Raw genomic sequence first — 18,576 nt, 5'->3', positions numbered from 1 at the left:
TGTCATTCACAACAACTGGAAAGACTCAAATAGACAACGTTTTCGTTAATCCTTCAGTTTTAGGCCAAGCCGGGGTACTAGAAACTTTTTTTTAAGTTTCTAGTACCATAAAGCTCTCTATTTGAGATACTACACTTACGACCATTCGTGACTATGGATCCTTCATCCTGAGTGCCCGACACTCAGTAGTTAACCGATTTATTCACGTTCGTGTTAATTCTGCAGCTCCTTTGCGTGTATTCATTTTTCTCAGCAAAGATTGTTGCTGAGAAAAATAAGATCGGTAAACGAGTTCCCGATTTAAAAACATCGTCATGTGGGGGGAAAACACCCTAGGCATATCAACGTAGGAGGACAGTGAGGGGGGAAAGCAGTGACTGTCACTTGTCAATCACTGAACTGGAGTTTTACTTACTTAATTAATCTAATTATATAATAATAACAAAAAAATTGAACATTTTTTCTGGGATTCGTTTGTGCCACAATATGGGCAGCTTCTAGCTTGCAGACGGCAATTGAGGATTGGAGGGATTATCCCACTTTGAATCAGAAAGTTAAATATTCTGGATTATTAAATCGACTTTTCAATCTGGAATTTCTTAACGATTTAGCACTAATGATTGACATCCTGTAGGAGCTCTCTTACCTTTCAGAAGCTTTACAACGTCGCAGAATCACTATAGTAAAAGCAGATAAATTAATTATTCTAACTATCAATGCTATCGCTAATTTAAAAAATTCTGAAGGAAATTATTAAGCTAAAATTGAGAGATGTTGAAGTTGAAAGAATTTGAAGGAATCGAAAGTAAGAACACATTTAAAAAATTACCTCGTGACAGGTTATTAAGGATAAGTTATTAATGCAACAGAGTAATTTTAAATTAAATAAAGAAAATAATGATACTATTGATGATGAGGAATTGAAAGAAATTTTAAACATATGCTACCTGAAATCGTGGAATATGAAAGAACGTTCGGTTAAAGTATATGGCAATTTTCAGAATAAATTTTTCTTGAATATTTGTATAATAATTTTTTTCATGTAATCTGTGATTTTTGTGTACCTTTTCTAGAAGAGTGTTTTTTATGTTAATATTTGTTTTTATATTGTAGAATGTTTTGTGATAGTTTTTGTTATTTGTGATATGGGAAATATTTCATGTTATTTTTTATTCGCAGTATTAAAATTTTATCATGAAAAAAATGTATCCATTATATTTCCCTAGTTGTTAAAAAAAACAGAGAGAGACCAATAAAAAAGTGGTAGATGGTTTTATGTGAATCCTTCACGTTTCTTTTAGGTATTTTGATTTGTATATCGATTACGAAATAAAAGAGCTTTTGTATTATAAATATTTTATTGATCATTCGCAAATTTTTATAATTTCTGGAAGACAAGATACAATGGATTTATTATAACTAAAGTAATAGATGTATACTTGCAATTGCAACATATCTAAATGTCTAGAAAATAGCGTCGATTGAAATACCGATCTTGTAGTTGAAACGACATACGCAACTGTTCGGGGAAACTAACAATGGAATGTTACGAAAATGCGAGACGAAAAAATAAATTCTTGACAAATATTTGTATTGATTGTTGCAGTCATATGACAAATACTTGTATTGTTGCAATCATATTTACTTCAGGAAGTATGATTGTGACGTCATATTACTCAAATTCTAAAAACTTAGAACTCGAGAGCCTGTCATATTCAGGTATTATCGTAAAGAGGTGTGACGACCAGGCTGACTCGAGATATCATACCGGTCACGAAAAATGCATCACGCGCTCTAATCACACTACTAGTGAGTGCTTCGCGCAGACTAGTAGTGTGAACATCAGAAGTGATGTCATCCGCCGTAGTCATCAAGAAGTAGACAAAACTGCGAGCCCATTGTTAAAATATTCACAGCTCACCTGATTATACCCAAACATCAGTATGCATCAGTTCTTTCACCTTTGCTGGATTTATCAGTATTAACAATTCACCAGTTTTCTCTGAGAAAACGGTGTGCTTTTAATTCCCATGAACACTGCACTCATTTACCGATTAATATGAAAGACACAGCAGTTTCAGTTTTGAGGGCGTATACTGGCTGTTCATAAGAATCATAGTTTGGCGCTCCATCGCTGTTTCGCTATTAACATTTCAACCCCATTGAAGGTGAGCTTTGTTTGTGACACTCCTGAAGTTTAAATCACTAATATCGAATTATTTTTCCTTTATCTAGTGCTTTAATCGTGTTAATTTGAATATGATAATTGTGAAATTTAGTTTTATTACCTTTTTTTTTTTGTCGATATTATAACAAACTTCGCAGGCATCGTGCATTTCAAATAACACAGCATGTCGGCCAGAATGCTTCTTATCGTTGGTACTACCGAAACAATAAACAAGCTGCATATTTTTTAATTTATTTGAAAGTGTAAAATAGCTGAAATGTATTCTGGCAGTATGCACAAGAACATATGATACAGTTCTGTATATTATTTACGATGCTAGTTATTTAACGTAGTTTTGCCTCTCCTGTAGTGAATTATGACAATATTTTGGTTACCAAATTTAGAGAATTTTTTCTGTTTATGACTTGCTATGAAGTGTTCCCTTGTGCCGTTGTTACCCACAGATTAGTTACTGCACCCCATGGTTCAATTTCTTAACATTATAGTGACTTATATGACCTTGTTTCTTACAATAATTCTTTTAATGATCGATTTCTTACATTTCAGTATTGGAAGGACTACAAGCTGACTTGGGAACCGAGTGAGTACGGGGGTGTAGACATGTTACACGTGCCATCGGATCACATCTGGAGGCCCGATATTGTTTTATATAACAAGTGAGTGAGCTTTCATTTTTTATTCGCAGGCAGATTAAAAAGAAAAGTATATATCCGTATTTATGATTGCTAATTTTTCACGCTGTAGTTCAATTTAAAGAGGTCATCTAGTTTACAAAAACAACGTTGGATATTTCTGACGAAGTTTCATGCTGTATACTGTAGTCATGTAATTTAAAAAAAAAAAAAAAAAAATCCACAGCTTCTTTCTAAGTCTAAAAACTAAGGAAGATGCTTGTTGGACCTATACCATCTCGTCGAACGCACTATTTTTTGGTCCAATTTTTTGTCGCTTTTTTTTTTTTTTTTTTCTTTTATAAGCGCCAAAGCAGCTAAGGCTATGAGGTGTCAAGTATTCTGTAATTGCGGCACCTTGGTAGCCAGGCGAGCAGGAGCAGCAGTGCATAGCACACGCTTCTTGATTAGACCGGGGTTCGAGCCCGTGAGCCACCAAATATGGAGGATGCGGAAAGGTCAGGGAATGACCACTGCATATCCCCAGAGCAAAATGGCCTTAGTTGCTAATACTCCTGAAAACCAAATAACAAACAACAACATTCTGTAATTGCTTGTATTTTTCAATTGGTTTGCTGGAAGAAAAACCGAGTTTCCCAGTGAAAGAAACTATGCAACTTTATTTGTGGGAAAAGCCCATATATTTCTCACGTCACTGATAAGATTAAACTCAGGCTTTTACCATCCAGTGTGGGAGAACGGTAATAACTACTGTACTATACGCGAGGGTTGGCAAGGAAGCTTAAATTTCGCACAGTGAATTCCGTATAATACACTGGCGTGCAAAACTTAAGGACCAACACTATTTTTTTTTTTTTTTTATGAAAACCCCAAACACGAAAGGTATCAAAACCTATAGTACTTAGTACCGTGCATGGGTTGAAGGAGAAGTTGGGGGGGGGGGTTGCCGGAAACTTTGCTCTAGAGACTAAACATGGGTTTCACCACTTCAAGCCTCCAATAACCAAAGTGGTGGTATTTCACCGGCTGATGAAAGTCATCTACTACCTGGACTCTGCATCATATATTCTTAGCAGGGTCACCCGTGATGGACAAATCAAGGCTAAGACACCAGACTAAATCAGTCCAAAATCTGTCAACCCATACTGGACCAGTGTGTCAGATTATGGTCCATTCCATCGACGCCACACCCCATCGCACTGCAGCTGTTGATATGCTTTTGGAAAGTGAGGACATTGTTCATATGGATTGGCCTGCCCGTTCAACCGATCTAAATCCCGTCGAACACATATGGGAAGCTCTGGGGAGATGCCGAGCAGCAAAACCACACCGACCAGAAAATGTTTACCAGCTGAAGATGGCACTGACAGAGGAATGGACAATGTTACAGTAAGAACTTATCAACAACATTGTTCTAAGTATGGACTGGCAGTGCAAAGCCTGCATCAACATTAGGGGTGGCCATGTCTCCTACTGAGGACCACATCTTTCCTTTGTTCCATCTTTGGCAGTGATGCATCTGTATCATGGCAGCCAGTGCTATGTTGCCATTTTTGAATAAAGTCCCTCTGGAGAGTTTTGTTTCTGTTGTTGTATCGGTGTTGTTTCCTTCATTATTTCTGCACCTCACGAGGTTCCTTTGGTATGCTTTGCCCATATCCAGGCCACTCTTATGAGAAGCTACAGGTGAAAACCTGACTGGTCCTTAAGTTTTGCACACCAGTGTACCAACTACATTAATATGATGCATAAAAACTTCATTGTATATATATATCTATAAAAAAAAAAAAAAACAACAACAAGCTAGGAATTTACAGTGGACCTTTCATTTTACAGAGGGCCTGTTTGTGTAAAGATTTAATTTTACACAAACAGCGTTTTTCTCTGTATAATGAACTCTGAATAAAATATTTGGGCATTTTAACACAAAAATAGACACAAAGTGCATGAACTGTGCATTTTCTGTAAGTTTTTTTTGTGAAATGCACTAATTTTCTGCCATTCAGTTTTTTCCGTACTTAACTTTTAATTTACGGATGGGCTACAATTGATTATTAGAAATATCCAGGTTCCCAGTTGTTACTGATAACCGGGATTCTACTGTATTTAGCATTCTCCTCTGTATAAGATGCGAACTGTAACCCTGTGGTACTCTCACAAAACAGCAGAGGAGTCATGTTGATCTTTTTTAAAGTGTAAAATGCACTCTGGTGCCTTTTTTTTTTTTTTTTTTTTTTTGTGCCTACGTTGCATTGTGGTCTTTTTTTTTTTTTTTTTTTTTTTCCTCCACCCTTTCCCAAATTTCATCTCTGGATGATTCATGGTTTGCCACCTACAGGTACCTAAATTGATTCACTTTAATTTCAACTACTGTGTGTATTTGCTCCCTAGATGAATTGTAATAATTTTGAAATCACTAAGAAAATGTAATTTCAATCAAGTATCCCAGCACTAGTCTGTTCAATATACAGTTGGACCTCCATATAATGAAATCGATCGTTCACTTGAAAAAAAGTTGTTATACAGGAATTTTATAAAGAAATGTGACCTTTTCAACAATGAAAAATACTGTAATTGATCTCAGAAATACAGCAATATATGGGAAATAAATCAGTGGGAATGAAAAAATTTTCTAACATTTTAAAACAGTAATTTATTAATACACACATATTAAGAAATGACTACTTACATGATGTGCACAATATATTAGTATACTTTTAAGAGATGCGCACAATACATTAGTACACTTTTAAGAAGTATGTTATAAAATATTTGGTTACTTTTTGTTGTACACTGGATTTTACTGTACATCATTTATAGAAATGTTCACATTTGTTTAAGCACTCAAATATATTTTCTGGCACATTTTCTTCACACTGAAAGCCTCCTCGGCACAAAGTTTCAAATACTGCCAACATTTCATGTTTGGAAGGTTTAATATTGCCCTCAATTTCCTACAACTCATCGTTGATATTCTCACTAGTTCTTTCAATATTCTCCAAAATGTTGGAATCACTCAGATATTCAGCTGCTATGACATCTTTATCAACTCCTAAAAATTGTTTACTCAATATCTTGTAGTAGTTCATCCCTCTCATTGCTCACTGTTAATTGGCATTTTAGCAAAACCTGCTTTTGCAAAACAATTCTTAATATCATCATTCTTCTCTTTCTTGGTGATTCCTTTCTTCTCTCTCTCTCTCTCTCTTGGGGTATTAAAAATTTTTTTTTTTTTTTTTTTTTTGGCTGGTGCAGCATAAGCCTCAGGCTTCCTTGCACCATATAGTTAATAATAATTGTGTTTTCCATCACATCTTGACTCCAAACTTTTGCCAACTCTGACATGCACATTCGCAAATCTATAACATAATGTATAGGTTGGTTGATTTCTATTCTCAGTATAACTTTTTTCAGTATGCACCTTCGGTAGCGCATTATCAAATTCTTGATAATGCTTTGTTCCATTGGCTGCAGTTTAGACGAGGTATTCGGAGGGAAGGAAACAAGCTTCACACTTTGTAAGTTTTGAAATTAGTGAGTGAAGGTGGGCAGGGTAGTTGTCAACCATCAAAGCGACTTTTCTGTTTTCTTTCGTCATCTTTCTATCGAAATTTAAAATCCACTGTTCAAAAATTTCACTTGTCATCCCAGTGAAATTTGTTGTTGTTGTCATCCAACTCTAACGATTTTACTCTTTGAAACATTGGGGTTGTTTACTTTTGCCTATTATCAAAAGCTTCAGTTTTTCATTACCAGCCATATTTGCACCAACCAATACTGTAATTTTCTCCTTACAATTTTTACCACCTTTAAAAGTCAGTGTCTTGTTCGGCAAACATTTAAAAAATAGACGTCTTTCATCAACGTTGAATATGGCTTTGGGCTCGTAGTCCTCCATAATTTTTTTTCAAAATTTTTCTTTCCAATGGGTACAGTCTTCTTCAATTACAACCCCACTTTCACCAGAAATAACTTTTTTGAGTAAGCCATGGCGCTTTTTAAATTTGTCCAGCCAACCAGAACTGGCTTCGAAAGTTTTATGCCCAAGAAAAGATGCATACTCTAGCCGTTTCTTTTATTAATGGCCCTGATATCGGCTTGTTTTGGTCTTCAGTCAATTTCACCCGCTTAAAAACGACTTAATCTACATCTTCATACAGGCATAATTTCGCATGCTTCCGACTGTGTCCCGTTTCCTCAAACAGTTTGAGAATCAAAAACGGTTGAGAATTGTTGACACACTACTGGCAGGGACACCAAATTTTAAAGCGATTTCTTTTTTTTTTAATGCCGCGATCTACACTATTAAGCATTTCCACTTTTTCCACTACACTCAAGGATTTCCTCTTAGACATTGTAAGGTTACTTGCACAGCAGCTAAAACAAAACTGATTTAGGGACCACTTGTACCTACCATACAGAGACAAGTGAAATTGTGGATGACTCATTTCTGCAAAACAACAGATAAAGGGATAAAGGCAAATCACTCTAGTTCTCTAATAGAGTGCTTACAACAGAAACATGTAGAACAGAGCCAATGTCCGTGTAGAGAATATGCTTTAATCTTTGCCAATGGTGTGGACACACGGCTCTCAAGAATTAAACCCGTTAGCTGTTAAAGTGATTAATTCTTAATCCTTTTAGCTGTTAATTTGTGCTTTCTATAGCATCAGCTCTATTGCTTAAAAGCCAGAGGTGCGAACGATGCGTACCTAGGTATCCCGAAATCAGTTCATTATATGGAAATTATTTTCAATGTAATGACCAAGGGGAAATCAAAAAGGTTCGCTACATAGAAAAATTTTTTATATGGAAGTTAGTTAAAGATGTTTTATTATGAACTAGTTAGTCGATCTGCTGAGGCTCTAGATTGTGAATTGCATTCATGCAGAATTGTTGATTTATGACTTACATTGATCAGGTACTCAGAATGATATAAAATTTTTAATTTTCTTAAGTGATTTTTTTTTTTTTTTTTTAATATCACTTTACAAATTGTCATAATTTTATATAAATCTTGGGCTTTCCAATGCTTGGGTTCTGACATACTGTTTAGAATTCTTTTAAAGCTGTGCACTAATTTAAAACTGAATTGATTCAATCTAAAATGTTAAAATTCTAATTACTTCATTTTATTCTCATTACTTCATTTTGTTTAATGAGAGGACAGAACTATAAATAATCTTAGAATTAATTATAAGTTGTTTCACAAAATTTTATACAGCAAATTCTTAAAACATCCCCTGTTATCAGTTAAAAAAAAACTTGTCATTTACTTTCTTCCATTGATTTTATAATTTTGATCATTAATTCTGATATTACATTTCCTTAAACTCTTTTTTAATTGAAAAAATTAAAAATATCGTACTGTTTTTAACATTACAACGTTTTTAAGAACTGATTTTTTTAGACAGGATGTACTAATATATTAAGCTCTCCCTTTATAAGATTTTATATAATAAAATTTTATATTGCTGTTACATTTTATGTATATTATTTATTGGCTGTATATGATAAATTGTGACGCCATTGTACTTTGTTAATGGTTCTGAACTGCTACATGTAATAGTTAAAATAAAAATACAATCTATTGCTATATTCTAGTGAATAGGTAAACCTGCCACTTATTTATTTATTTTTTTTCAGTGCTGATGGTAACTTTGAAGTAACGTTGGAGACAAAAGCACAGCTTAACCATCGTGGACTGATACAGTGGAAGCCTCCTGCCATCTACAAAAGCTCTTGTGAGATTGATGTAGAATATTTTCCATTTGATGAGCAAACGTGTCTCATGAAATTCGGATCTTGGACTTATGACGGATACAAGGCAAGTTGAAGTTTGATTTGGAAATATGTAATATATTGGAAATGTGTAATGTATACACGTACACATTTCCAATAGCTATACGTATACTTAGTGGAATGAATTATACAACATGATTTAGAATTGTATGTTGTAAATTCGTGTCTTTTGTTTTTTTTAATAGAATTTCTGAGAACTACATCACCTTCCTGTATTAAATATATTAAACGCATAGGTGTCGAGTGCATTTTTGAGTCAGTTTGGTGTTACATAAGCACTGGAAAAATAAAAATGATAGTAGGAGTATGTTATAGGACAAATCAGTGTGGTTAGTATAATGAACACCTGTACAGACAAATAGAGTCGGCCAGTAAATCAGATTGCCTTGTAATGGGTATTTTAGTGGTCTCTTGCACACTAGCAAGACTTGTGAGTTTATTGTATGACTGTTTTTTATGGCAACAAGTTAGAGAGGCAACGAGAGAAAGTAATACTCTTGATCTGATTATCAGCAGTGACTCTTCATGCATTAAGAATCTGCAGGTAAAGGAACTACTACTGGAGGTGACCATAGTGTACCAATGTGGAATTTACTTACAGTTGTAACTACTGTCAAGGGCAAAGGAAAAGGGCTTTTGCCTTCGTTAAGGTGACTACATTGGTCTCAAGCAGTTTTTTTTAAATTCTTTGTATGTTATCTACTAAGTGACAGTAGTTTAGCATCTGAGAGCAAGAGTACTTTCTCAATACTAGCATTAGATAACACAGATGTCCAGTATTTCATTTCTACATTAGGTAGTGGGGAATTAGCATGGTAATATAAATCTCTGGGGGGTCATATAATGCACTAAGCATGTGATTTTGGTGTATAAGTAAAGTTTTTCAAGATCACTTGGGAATATAACTTATAAATTTACGTACGTTTATGTTCTACGTGCTTATATTGTTTCAATTCGCAATTAATTATGAAAGAAAAATTTACATTTTAAGAAAACTTACTGAAGCTGAACAAGACTGAGCAACATATTAAGAAAATAGTCAGCTGAGTGGCTAAGTGAAAGCGAATGTCATGATGTTCAAGTAAGTGCCCAGTGCAATTGGTATTGAAGAAGGTGAAACAGATACAAGAAGATGAAACATGTTACAGGTACACAACAATTATCAGGTAATACAGAAACCTATGATAGATATAAACTAGTCTGTAATCAAGTCAGTAAGGAGGTTAGCAAGCTAAGGCAGATTATGAGAAGTCTCTGGCAAAGAGGCTTCTTCACGTACAAGTGGCTTTCAAAAAAAATTGCATCACTTGGAAAATTCACCAAATTTCTGTGAAGTTTGGCAATATATCATGTGTTCTGTAATACAATGCTTGACAACATTAACAGAACAAAATGTTTTTTGTGAATATTTTATTGTGAACAGTGTCTTCGGCGACAATGTCCACAATAAAATAGGAGTCCCAGTTTAGCCCACAAACAGATTCTAGACGTTATTTCATCTGGAGACAACGAGGAATGCACTATTTTCTCTCCAACATCAGAGAAAGGAACACTTATGGTGGAGGCGGCTTTCTCGTGTTGGGCAGAATAATGATCAATGCTTGCACCCCTTTTCATGTTTTTGATAGGGTTACTGAGAACAGATCCTTGAACCCTATGTGCCACTTTTAAGGGATGTGGTTGGCCCAGATTTTCTTTTCATGCACGACAATGCCACTACACAGAGCTCAAGTGGTGGAGGAATAGCTTGAAACTGAAGATATCCAACAACTGCGGGCTCAGTGCTGATGGGATACTTCCACTTGCTCTGATTAAGAACCTGAGGGGGCATAGATTCAAATTGAGGAAAGACAGTTGTAGAATAGATGCACAGAAGTTTGCCTTTAGTCAGTGGGTAGTTGATTGATAGAACAGACTTCCGTCTGTTGTTGTGGAAGTTGATAACTTAAATAAATTTAAGGCTGAACTAGACAAACATTTGGGGTGACTGGATGGGTGACATGGGAAGGGTTTTTTTTTGCTGATGCTGTATAAGCTTGTTTTCTTGCATCATATGCCTCTACTAATGCTAATGACTGTGGTGGCCAGCATGATTACCAGACTTAAATTCGATCGAACATGTGTGGGGCACCCTTGGACGCCACATTGCATGCAGACAGCCAACTACTCGGTCACTTGGCGAGCTAAGGTCTGCGCTGGTGGAAGAATGAGATTTGTTGCCACAATCTTATAGAGACCGTTATATCAAACATGGTTCACTGCTGTCAGGCCTGTTTAGTCGTACTGATGTCACGTGACCATATTATCGAGAATCTTGTAGCGAATTCGGTAATGTGACCTTTTTGGTAATTCTTATACAACCCCTATAAATGTCTGAAGTTTCTCGCTGTCTCCTCATTTCATTGTTATTCTATGGTACATCATCATACCAAATTTTGTCCCATTTCATCACAAACTGCAAGAGTTACACCACGTTTTCTACATGTTCTGTTAATTTTCTGGAGTGGTGTAGCATTGCTCTATTGCATTAACCATTTTAGCAAGCACTCTTAGAGGATGTCATGATTGCATCACCCTGGCGACAGTATAAATACAGTGCACATGTCACGAGTCCAGTATTGACTAAAGTTTTCACAATTAATAGGATTTGTTAGTTTGTTTGTTATCTGGTTTTTAGGAGCATTATCAACTAAGGCCATATTGCTCCGGGGATATACGGTGGTCATTCTCTGACCTTTCCGCATCCTCCATATTTGGTGGGCACAGGCTCGAACCCCAGTCTAATCAAGAAGCGTGTGCTACTACTGCTGCTCCTGGCTACGGAGGCACCAAAAAAATTAATTAATTGGAAAGCGTGCTGAATGCAGAGGGACATTCTACGCATGTAATAGCTAAAAGGATTCGCTGTAATCAGTCAATAGTGGCACGTTTATTCTGAAAATTTTCAGAAACTGGCAGTCTAAACAGAAAGTAGATGCCCACGAATATCTTCTGCACCGCAAGACAGATTTTTGGTGTGTGTGTGTTTTTTTTTTTTTTTTTGGCTGAAACAGAAGATCGTCACAACAGATATAAAAACAGCATGGGAGGAGGACACAGGAGTAAAGGCAAGTACAGTACGTAGATGCCTTTTCTCATCAGTATTAGTAACACGTCGCCTCCCCCAAAACAAAAGCCACTTTTGATGCAAAAAACATTGAAGCCCAGCGGCAAAAGGGCATGCTAGAAGAAAAAGAGGAAAAGAATTTCATCCCGACTCGATCGTCTCCACAGTGTAATAGGGCTATATTTCACATAGAGGAATTGGCCATTTTGAATTTGTAAAGGGTGTGGTGAATTCTGAGGTGTACAAGGACATTCTTGAGAAAAAATTACTATACATAATTAGAGATCACCATGGGGATGTTGCCAATTGTATTTTTCAGGACTACTCTGCTCCATGTCGTAGAGCCAAAACCGTGAGTACTATTTCATAAAATTAGCAATAGTTTTAAATTTATGAAATGTCGCACTCTTGCTAAAATGAATGTAATTTATTTTGCTGTCTTTACTGTTTCAAGGTGCAAAAATGGTTGAAGGATAAATCATTTCACACAATAACATGGCCTGGGAACAGTCCAGACTTCAATCCATCCAGTTAAATTCTTGGAACAAAATAGGTGTTTCAGTAATGCAAAAGAAACCAAAATTGGTACAATGATATTTCCCAAGAACATGTTCAGAATCTTATTCGTTCGATGCCATTACGATTTGCAGCAGTCATCAAAGCAAGGAGTGGGCCAACGAAATATTGGTGTGCCTTTTTTTTTTTTTGTTATATAGCTGCCTGTCATCATAGTATGAGTAAAGTAATAAAAAAAAAAAAAAAATGGTTACTTTCAAAGAATTTTTGAAATTCTTTGAAATCTGAATGGCAGTTTATTATATGAACCATAAATAACATGCTGTTATTTTGGAGAAAAGTCATTATTTCATTGTACAGTATATTTTTTACCCATAAGGCATAAAAGTAAGTTTTCTGCAGTTATTAGTTTAATATGTGTATTGTTATTACATATGTTCTTTTAGCAATTTCTAAAAGATTATCTGCTAGTATAAGGACAAATAACCTACAAAATGATTTTTTGAGCACTACTATATATTAACAGTAGAAGGAAGGGGTTAAATACATTGGTCCACTTGATTTCGGTGGTTTAACTGTCGATGATCCTGATCATTTTGCTGACAAGCTGAATCGGTATTTTGCGTCAACACTCATTGATCATGAATTTTTTATGGATCTGGATGGCAGAGGTTTATCAGATTCTAACAGGGAGATAATGATTTTACCATAACTGAGAGGAAAGTGGGTGAGAAATTCAGATAAACATAAAAAAACACTTGGGATAATGGGATCTATCGAATTACATTAAGAGGCAGCAAAGGAAGTAAGCAAACCCTCAGCCATAATTATGAGGGCACCTTTGGATTCAGGAGAGACCCCTATGGACTGGAGATGTGCAAATATATTGCCAATTCACAAAGGGGGATCGAAGGATGACATTATTATTATTAGCCATATGATGCAAGGAAGCCTAAGGCTTTTGCTGCACCAGACAAAAAAAAAAAAAAATTCTGAGTTACACCTGAGAGAGAGACAGAATCAAAAATAGAAGGAAATCACCAAGAAAGAGAAGAATGATGATATCCAGCTCAGGACCCTGGGTGTGCCAAGCCCATACTCACCAGATGTGAGCTCCGAATAATTATAGAGAAATAATGGAGTCTCTGGTTAAAGAAGTAATGCACGATCATCTAGATAGGAATGCTTGTTTGTTTTAGAGTTTTATGGCGCATTAGCATCTAAGACTATAATGCACTAAGTCAATAAGATAGGAATGCACTTATACTGCAGTCACAGCATGGATTTGTTAAGGGCGATATTTTTGACAAGTCTGATTGGATAGTATAATACAATAACGAAGGAACTGGATGCAAAAAATAATTTTGATGTTATATACTTGGATATCAGGAAAGCTTTTGATACTGTTGCATTTAAACAGATTGCTGTACAGATTTAAGCACTGTCTCATTGAGGGAAAGTTGCTGCTATAAATAAAAAGATGGTTGAATGGGAGAAGACAGAGAGTAGTTATCAATGGATCCTGTTCTTGTGGACTAATGTTATTAGTGGAGTTCCCCATGGTTCGGTGTTGGGCCCATTGTTGTTTTTTTTTATATTTATTAATGATATTGATGAGGGTATATCAGATTTAAAGTCTAAGGTTGTAAATGATGTAAAGGTTGGCAGGATGGTTAAAGACAGTAACCAGGGTAAGCTGCTGCAACAAGATCTAGGCAGATTGACTGAGAAATAGCAGTTGAAGTTTAACATTGACAAATGCAAGGTATTGCATACGGGTAGCAGTAATCCCAGATTAACATACCAACTGTGTGGTACAATACTCACAGTAGTGGAGAATGAAAGACATGAGGGTGCAGTGAGGTAAGTTCTCTGCAGACATGCTGCCAGGATAGTTCATGTAGTTTTGTTAATGATGTACTGAAATTTTGTCGGTAGAAATAAGGAGGTGATTATTTTGTTTTATAAGGCAATGGTCAAACCACTTCTTATACTGTATACAGGTCTGGAGGCCTCATTTTAGGAAGAATGTCTTTCTGTTGGATTGGGTATAGAAAAGAGCAACGAGACTGGAGAGGGAAACAAAAGTGTTTTCTTACCAAGAAAGGCTTCAGTACTGCAATTTGCAGTGACTGGAGATTGCGCATAATGATGTCGTTGTTAAAGAGTGGGGAAATTTCTTTTAGGGAAAGAACTCTCACATTCATGTTGGTTGAAGGAGGAAGTTTATTTATTGTCAAGCAGAGCTCTATGCTGATGCAAGAAAGACAACATGTTATATCTAACAAACATAATTTCAAAATTATAAAATCCTTTGGCCTTAATTATTGCTATAATAATTTTTTTTTTTTTTTGTTTGGTATTGTACTAAAAATTGGCATATTTAAATGTAGTCACTTCGCTATGAATTAAGGTTGCATTATTTTCCTAATCAACACTCGTTTCTTGGTTATGATACATGTATATAGGCTTTTCTGTAGTTATGATTTTTTTACTCCATTTTAGTTCTATTTAATATCGGTGTGGATACACCAAAGCTAACTCTTAAGAAAAAACTACAATAGTAGTGTGGGAGGCATCATTTCCTCTGTATCTCATATTGCACTTGACCTTCACAACGAGTTGTCATGGTATTGCACTACTTCAAATAATTAGTGCAATGCTATGCAAGAAAGCAAGCTTATTTTAAATATTCCATTTTAGTTTACCATTTATTCCAAGTTTCTTCCAAGTAACTTCTCCTCATATTACCATTAGCAAGCAGAGGCTTATGATGCAAGAAAGCAAGCTTATACAGCATCATCCAAAAAAAAAAAAAAAAAAAAAAATCCTTCCCATTTCACCCATCCATTCCCTCCGAAACTTTGTCTAGTTCTTCCTTGAATTTATTTAAGCTGTCAACTTCCACAACGACAAATGGAAGTTTGTTCCAACAATCAACTACCGCTGGTTAAAGGTAAATTTCCACAAATCCATTCTACAACTATTTCTTCAATTTGAATTTATGCCTCATCAGGTTCATAATCTGAGCAAGAGGAAGAATCCCATCAGCATTGAGCGTGCTCAAACCATTCAAACCCTTATACACCTCAATCAGATCACCTCACAGATGCCTAGTCTCCAGATGCTGCAATTTGCAGAACTTAAGCCTTTCTTGGTAAGAGGATCCCTTCATTCCCCTCACTAATCTTGTTGCCCTTCTCTGTATTCGTTCTAGCAACTCTACATCCTGCCTAAAATGAGGCCTCCAGACCTGTATGTAGTACTCAAGGCCACACCTTGAGTACTATGTACAGGACCATTATCTTAAACAAAGGGATAATCACCTTTTCCTACTATCAAAATTCCTGTATATCATTGACAAGATTCCATGACCTGCTCTGGCAGCCAGTCAGAAAACTTCACATCCCACTGCACAATTACTCCCAGGTGTGTTTCATTCTCTACCACCCTGAGTGTAGTACCACACAGTTGGTATATCTCTCTGGGGTTACTGCTACTCATATGCAATACTTTTCATTTGTCAATGTTAAACTTCGGTTGACATTTCTCAGCCCATCTGTCGAACTTTTTTAGATCCTATTGCAGTAGCGTACTTCATAGCTATCACTAATAATCCTGCCAACCTTTGTATCATCTGCAAATTTAGACATTAAGCCTGATATACCTTCATTAATATCATTGATAAATACACAAGAGTATTGGAACACTGGGGAACTCCACTAATAACATTAGTCCATGACGAGCAGTGTCCATTGATTACCACTCTGTCTTCTCCCACTCAACCATCCTTTTATCCATTGTAGCAACTTTCCCTTAATGCCATACTACTCCACTTTGTACAGCAGTCTTCCATGTGCGACAGTATCAAAAGCTTTCCTGAAATCCAAGTATATAATATCAAAAAAAATTATTTTTTGCATTTAGTTCCTTTGTGACCACATTACAGTATCCAATGAAATTATCTCAGATAAGACTTCATCCTTAACAAACCCATGCTCTGTCTGAATGATTACTGCAGTCTTGTCCAGATGATCTTGCAATGCTTCTTTAACCAGTGACTGTTATTTTCCCGGAACAGAATTTTTTTTTTAAATTGAAATTCCCACTCTTATGGTTGTGGTAACCTTACAATTATGCCTGCCAAAGGCCAACTTGGGGGGGGGGGAATCATCATACCACAGTAGTCATCTACTGATCAACCCACCAGCAGCCAAGAATTCATTGCAATACCCAGATTGAGATCATTTTAAGATCAGATCTCAGTAAACCTAGAGACTGCAAGAGGTTTGCCGAGGTTAAACACCAGAAACCTCTATAATTTAAAGTGATTGTTGATATGATTGGCATAATTCCAAACTGATCTTTAATTAGTTGCTTAAGGTTGTCATTTCTGTCATATTTTCTGCACTGAAGCCTATGAGAAGTCTCTAGCAAGTATCCAGAGCCTACAATCTGGGTGTCCAAGACAAACTACTAATTCCCACAGGAACTAGTAGTTGTTGTCAGGGAAACGGGGAACATGCTTTGTAAAAAGGATAGGTGGAACAGGACCAGGGTATGTCTGACAGGGCCAAAGGTTGATGACATTGTAGAGCAGATATCATCTTTTAAGGGCACAAAAGGTGATATAGTTGTACACGTTAGCACTAATGATATCAAGAGTAGGAGACCGGCAGAATTACTTAACAAGTACAGGTCACTGTTGAAAAAAATCCGTGAATTAGGGTTGAATTTAAAAGTGTCTGCAATTCTGCCCAGACACGATAGGAGGGAGTATGTGATGAGAGCCTTGTCGATCAATTCGGCCCTGGAAAGATTGTGCAAGGCTCAAGGGGTAGAATTTTTTTTTAGACTGGACTGTACTTGTTAACAGGAGAGACTGCTTCTACAGGGATGGGATAAACTTAAATAGAAAGGGTGCAAGAATATTTGCTGATGCTATCGAGGCAGTGTTAGGTGGGTTGGAAAACTGCTAGCTTGGGGGGGATACAAAGACTAATAGATTAACAGTAGCCACTGGCAGAGGTGAAAGTGATTCTTGTATTACTTCTATTGGAATGAGCAGAAGCCTGAAAAACAAGATGCAGGATATTTCAGAGACCGCTGGGAGTCATTGCAGCACAAGTAAACACATGGGTTGTGTTAGGGTAGCTAAGAAAAAGAACAGGCGCATGTATACTTGCATGTACACCAATGCTAGGAGTTTGGTAAATAAATTTGATGAATTTGAGGTATTGCTCATAGCATCAAAGGCGGATATTGTTGGAATATCAGAGACGTGGTGTCACAGAGATATAAGGAATGCAGAACTGGAATTTGGGGAGTACAAAGTCTACAGAAAGGATAAACAGGATAGGAAGGGAGGAGGGGTTATGCTATTAGTTAAGAAACACATAAAATCCAAGGAAGTGAAGCCAGTCGACATCGCTGGACAGTGCAGTGTCGAGTCAGTTTAGTGTGACATGAGCATTGGGAGATCAAAATTGAGAGTAGGCGTGTGCTATAGGCCTAATGACTCTGATATAATGACAGGGAAATAGAGTGGGCCAGTAAATCAGAGTCTTATAATGGGGGATTTTAATTTCCTAGATATTGACTGGAATTTGTGGGTCGGTCACTCACACACTAGCAAGGCTTTTGTGGATTTATTGGATGATTGTTTTCTACATCAGCATGTTCGGGAGGCAACTAGAGGGAGTAATACTCTTGATTTGATTATCAGTAGTGATTCTTCGTGCATTAAGAATCTGCAGATAAAGGAACCACTAGGTGGCAGTGATCACAGTGTGCTGAAGTGGGATTTACTCAAAGTGGTAACTACCATTAAAGTTAAAGGCGACTATGATGGTCTGAGACAGTATTTAAATTCTATACAGTGGGACCAACTGATGATGTTACCAACAGCAAATTCAAAATGGGAAGCATTCAAAGAACTTATCTTGGAAACTACTAGGCTTTACATACCAACTAAGGAATATTGTTCATAGTTTAGGCCTAAATGGATGTCAGGTGAACTAATGAGACATATAACAGAGAAGAAAAATGCATGGGATACATATAAATTAACATGTGACACAGAAGCCTATGATAGATACAAGTTGATCTGTAACCAAGTTACAAAGGAGGTTAGGCAGGCAAAGGCAGACTACGAGAAATCTTTAGCAAGGGATGCAAAGAAAAACAGCAAAGAGTTCTTTACTTATGTAAACTCTAGAAGGTAGGGGATGAATCAGATTGGTCCACTTGATATTGATGGATCAAATGTTGATGATCCTGCTCAGGTAGCTAACAAACTAAATTAATATTTTACATTGACATTCACACATGAG

The 18,576-nt window shown here is 36.3% G+C and overlaps 1 protein-coding gene across 1 annotated transcript in view; it reads left to right on the top strand.

The window, feature by feature from the left end:
• Positions 1-18,576, top strand: part of LOC150091495 (acetylcholine receptor subunit alpha-like) — a 325,013-nt gene that overhangs the window by 292,258 nt on the left and 14,179 nt on the right. The window contains exons 4-5 of the mRNA XM_090384180.1: positions 2,735-2,844; positions 8,467-8,647. Of these exons, the coding sequence (XP_090240306.1) occupies positions 2,735-2,844; positions 8,467-8,647 (291 nt within the window). The remainder of the gene's footprint in view (positions 1-2,734; positions 2,845-8,466; positions 8,648-18,576) is intronic.

The sequence above is a fragment of the Mastigoproctus giganteus genome, chromosome 1 (genome assembly GCF_048544385.1).
Source record: "Mastigoproctus giganteus isolate SK-2022 chromosome 1, ASM4854438v1, whole genome shotgun sequence".
NCBI lineage: Eukaryota > Metazoa > Arthropoda > Arachnida > Uropygi > Thelyphonidae > Mastigoproctus > Mastigoproctus giganteus.
The sequence above is the reverse complement of the archived record's forward strand: the minus strand, read 5'-3'. Positions and strand labels throughout refer to the sequence as shown.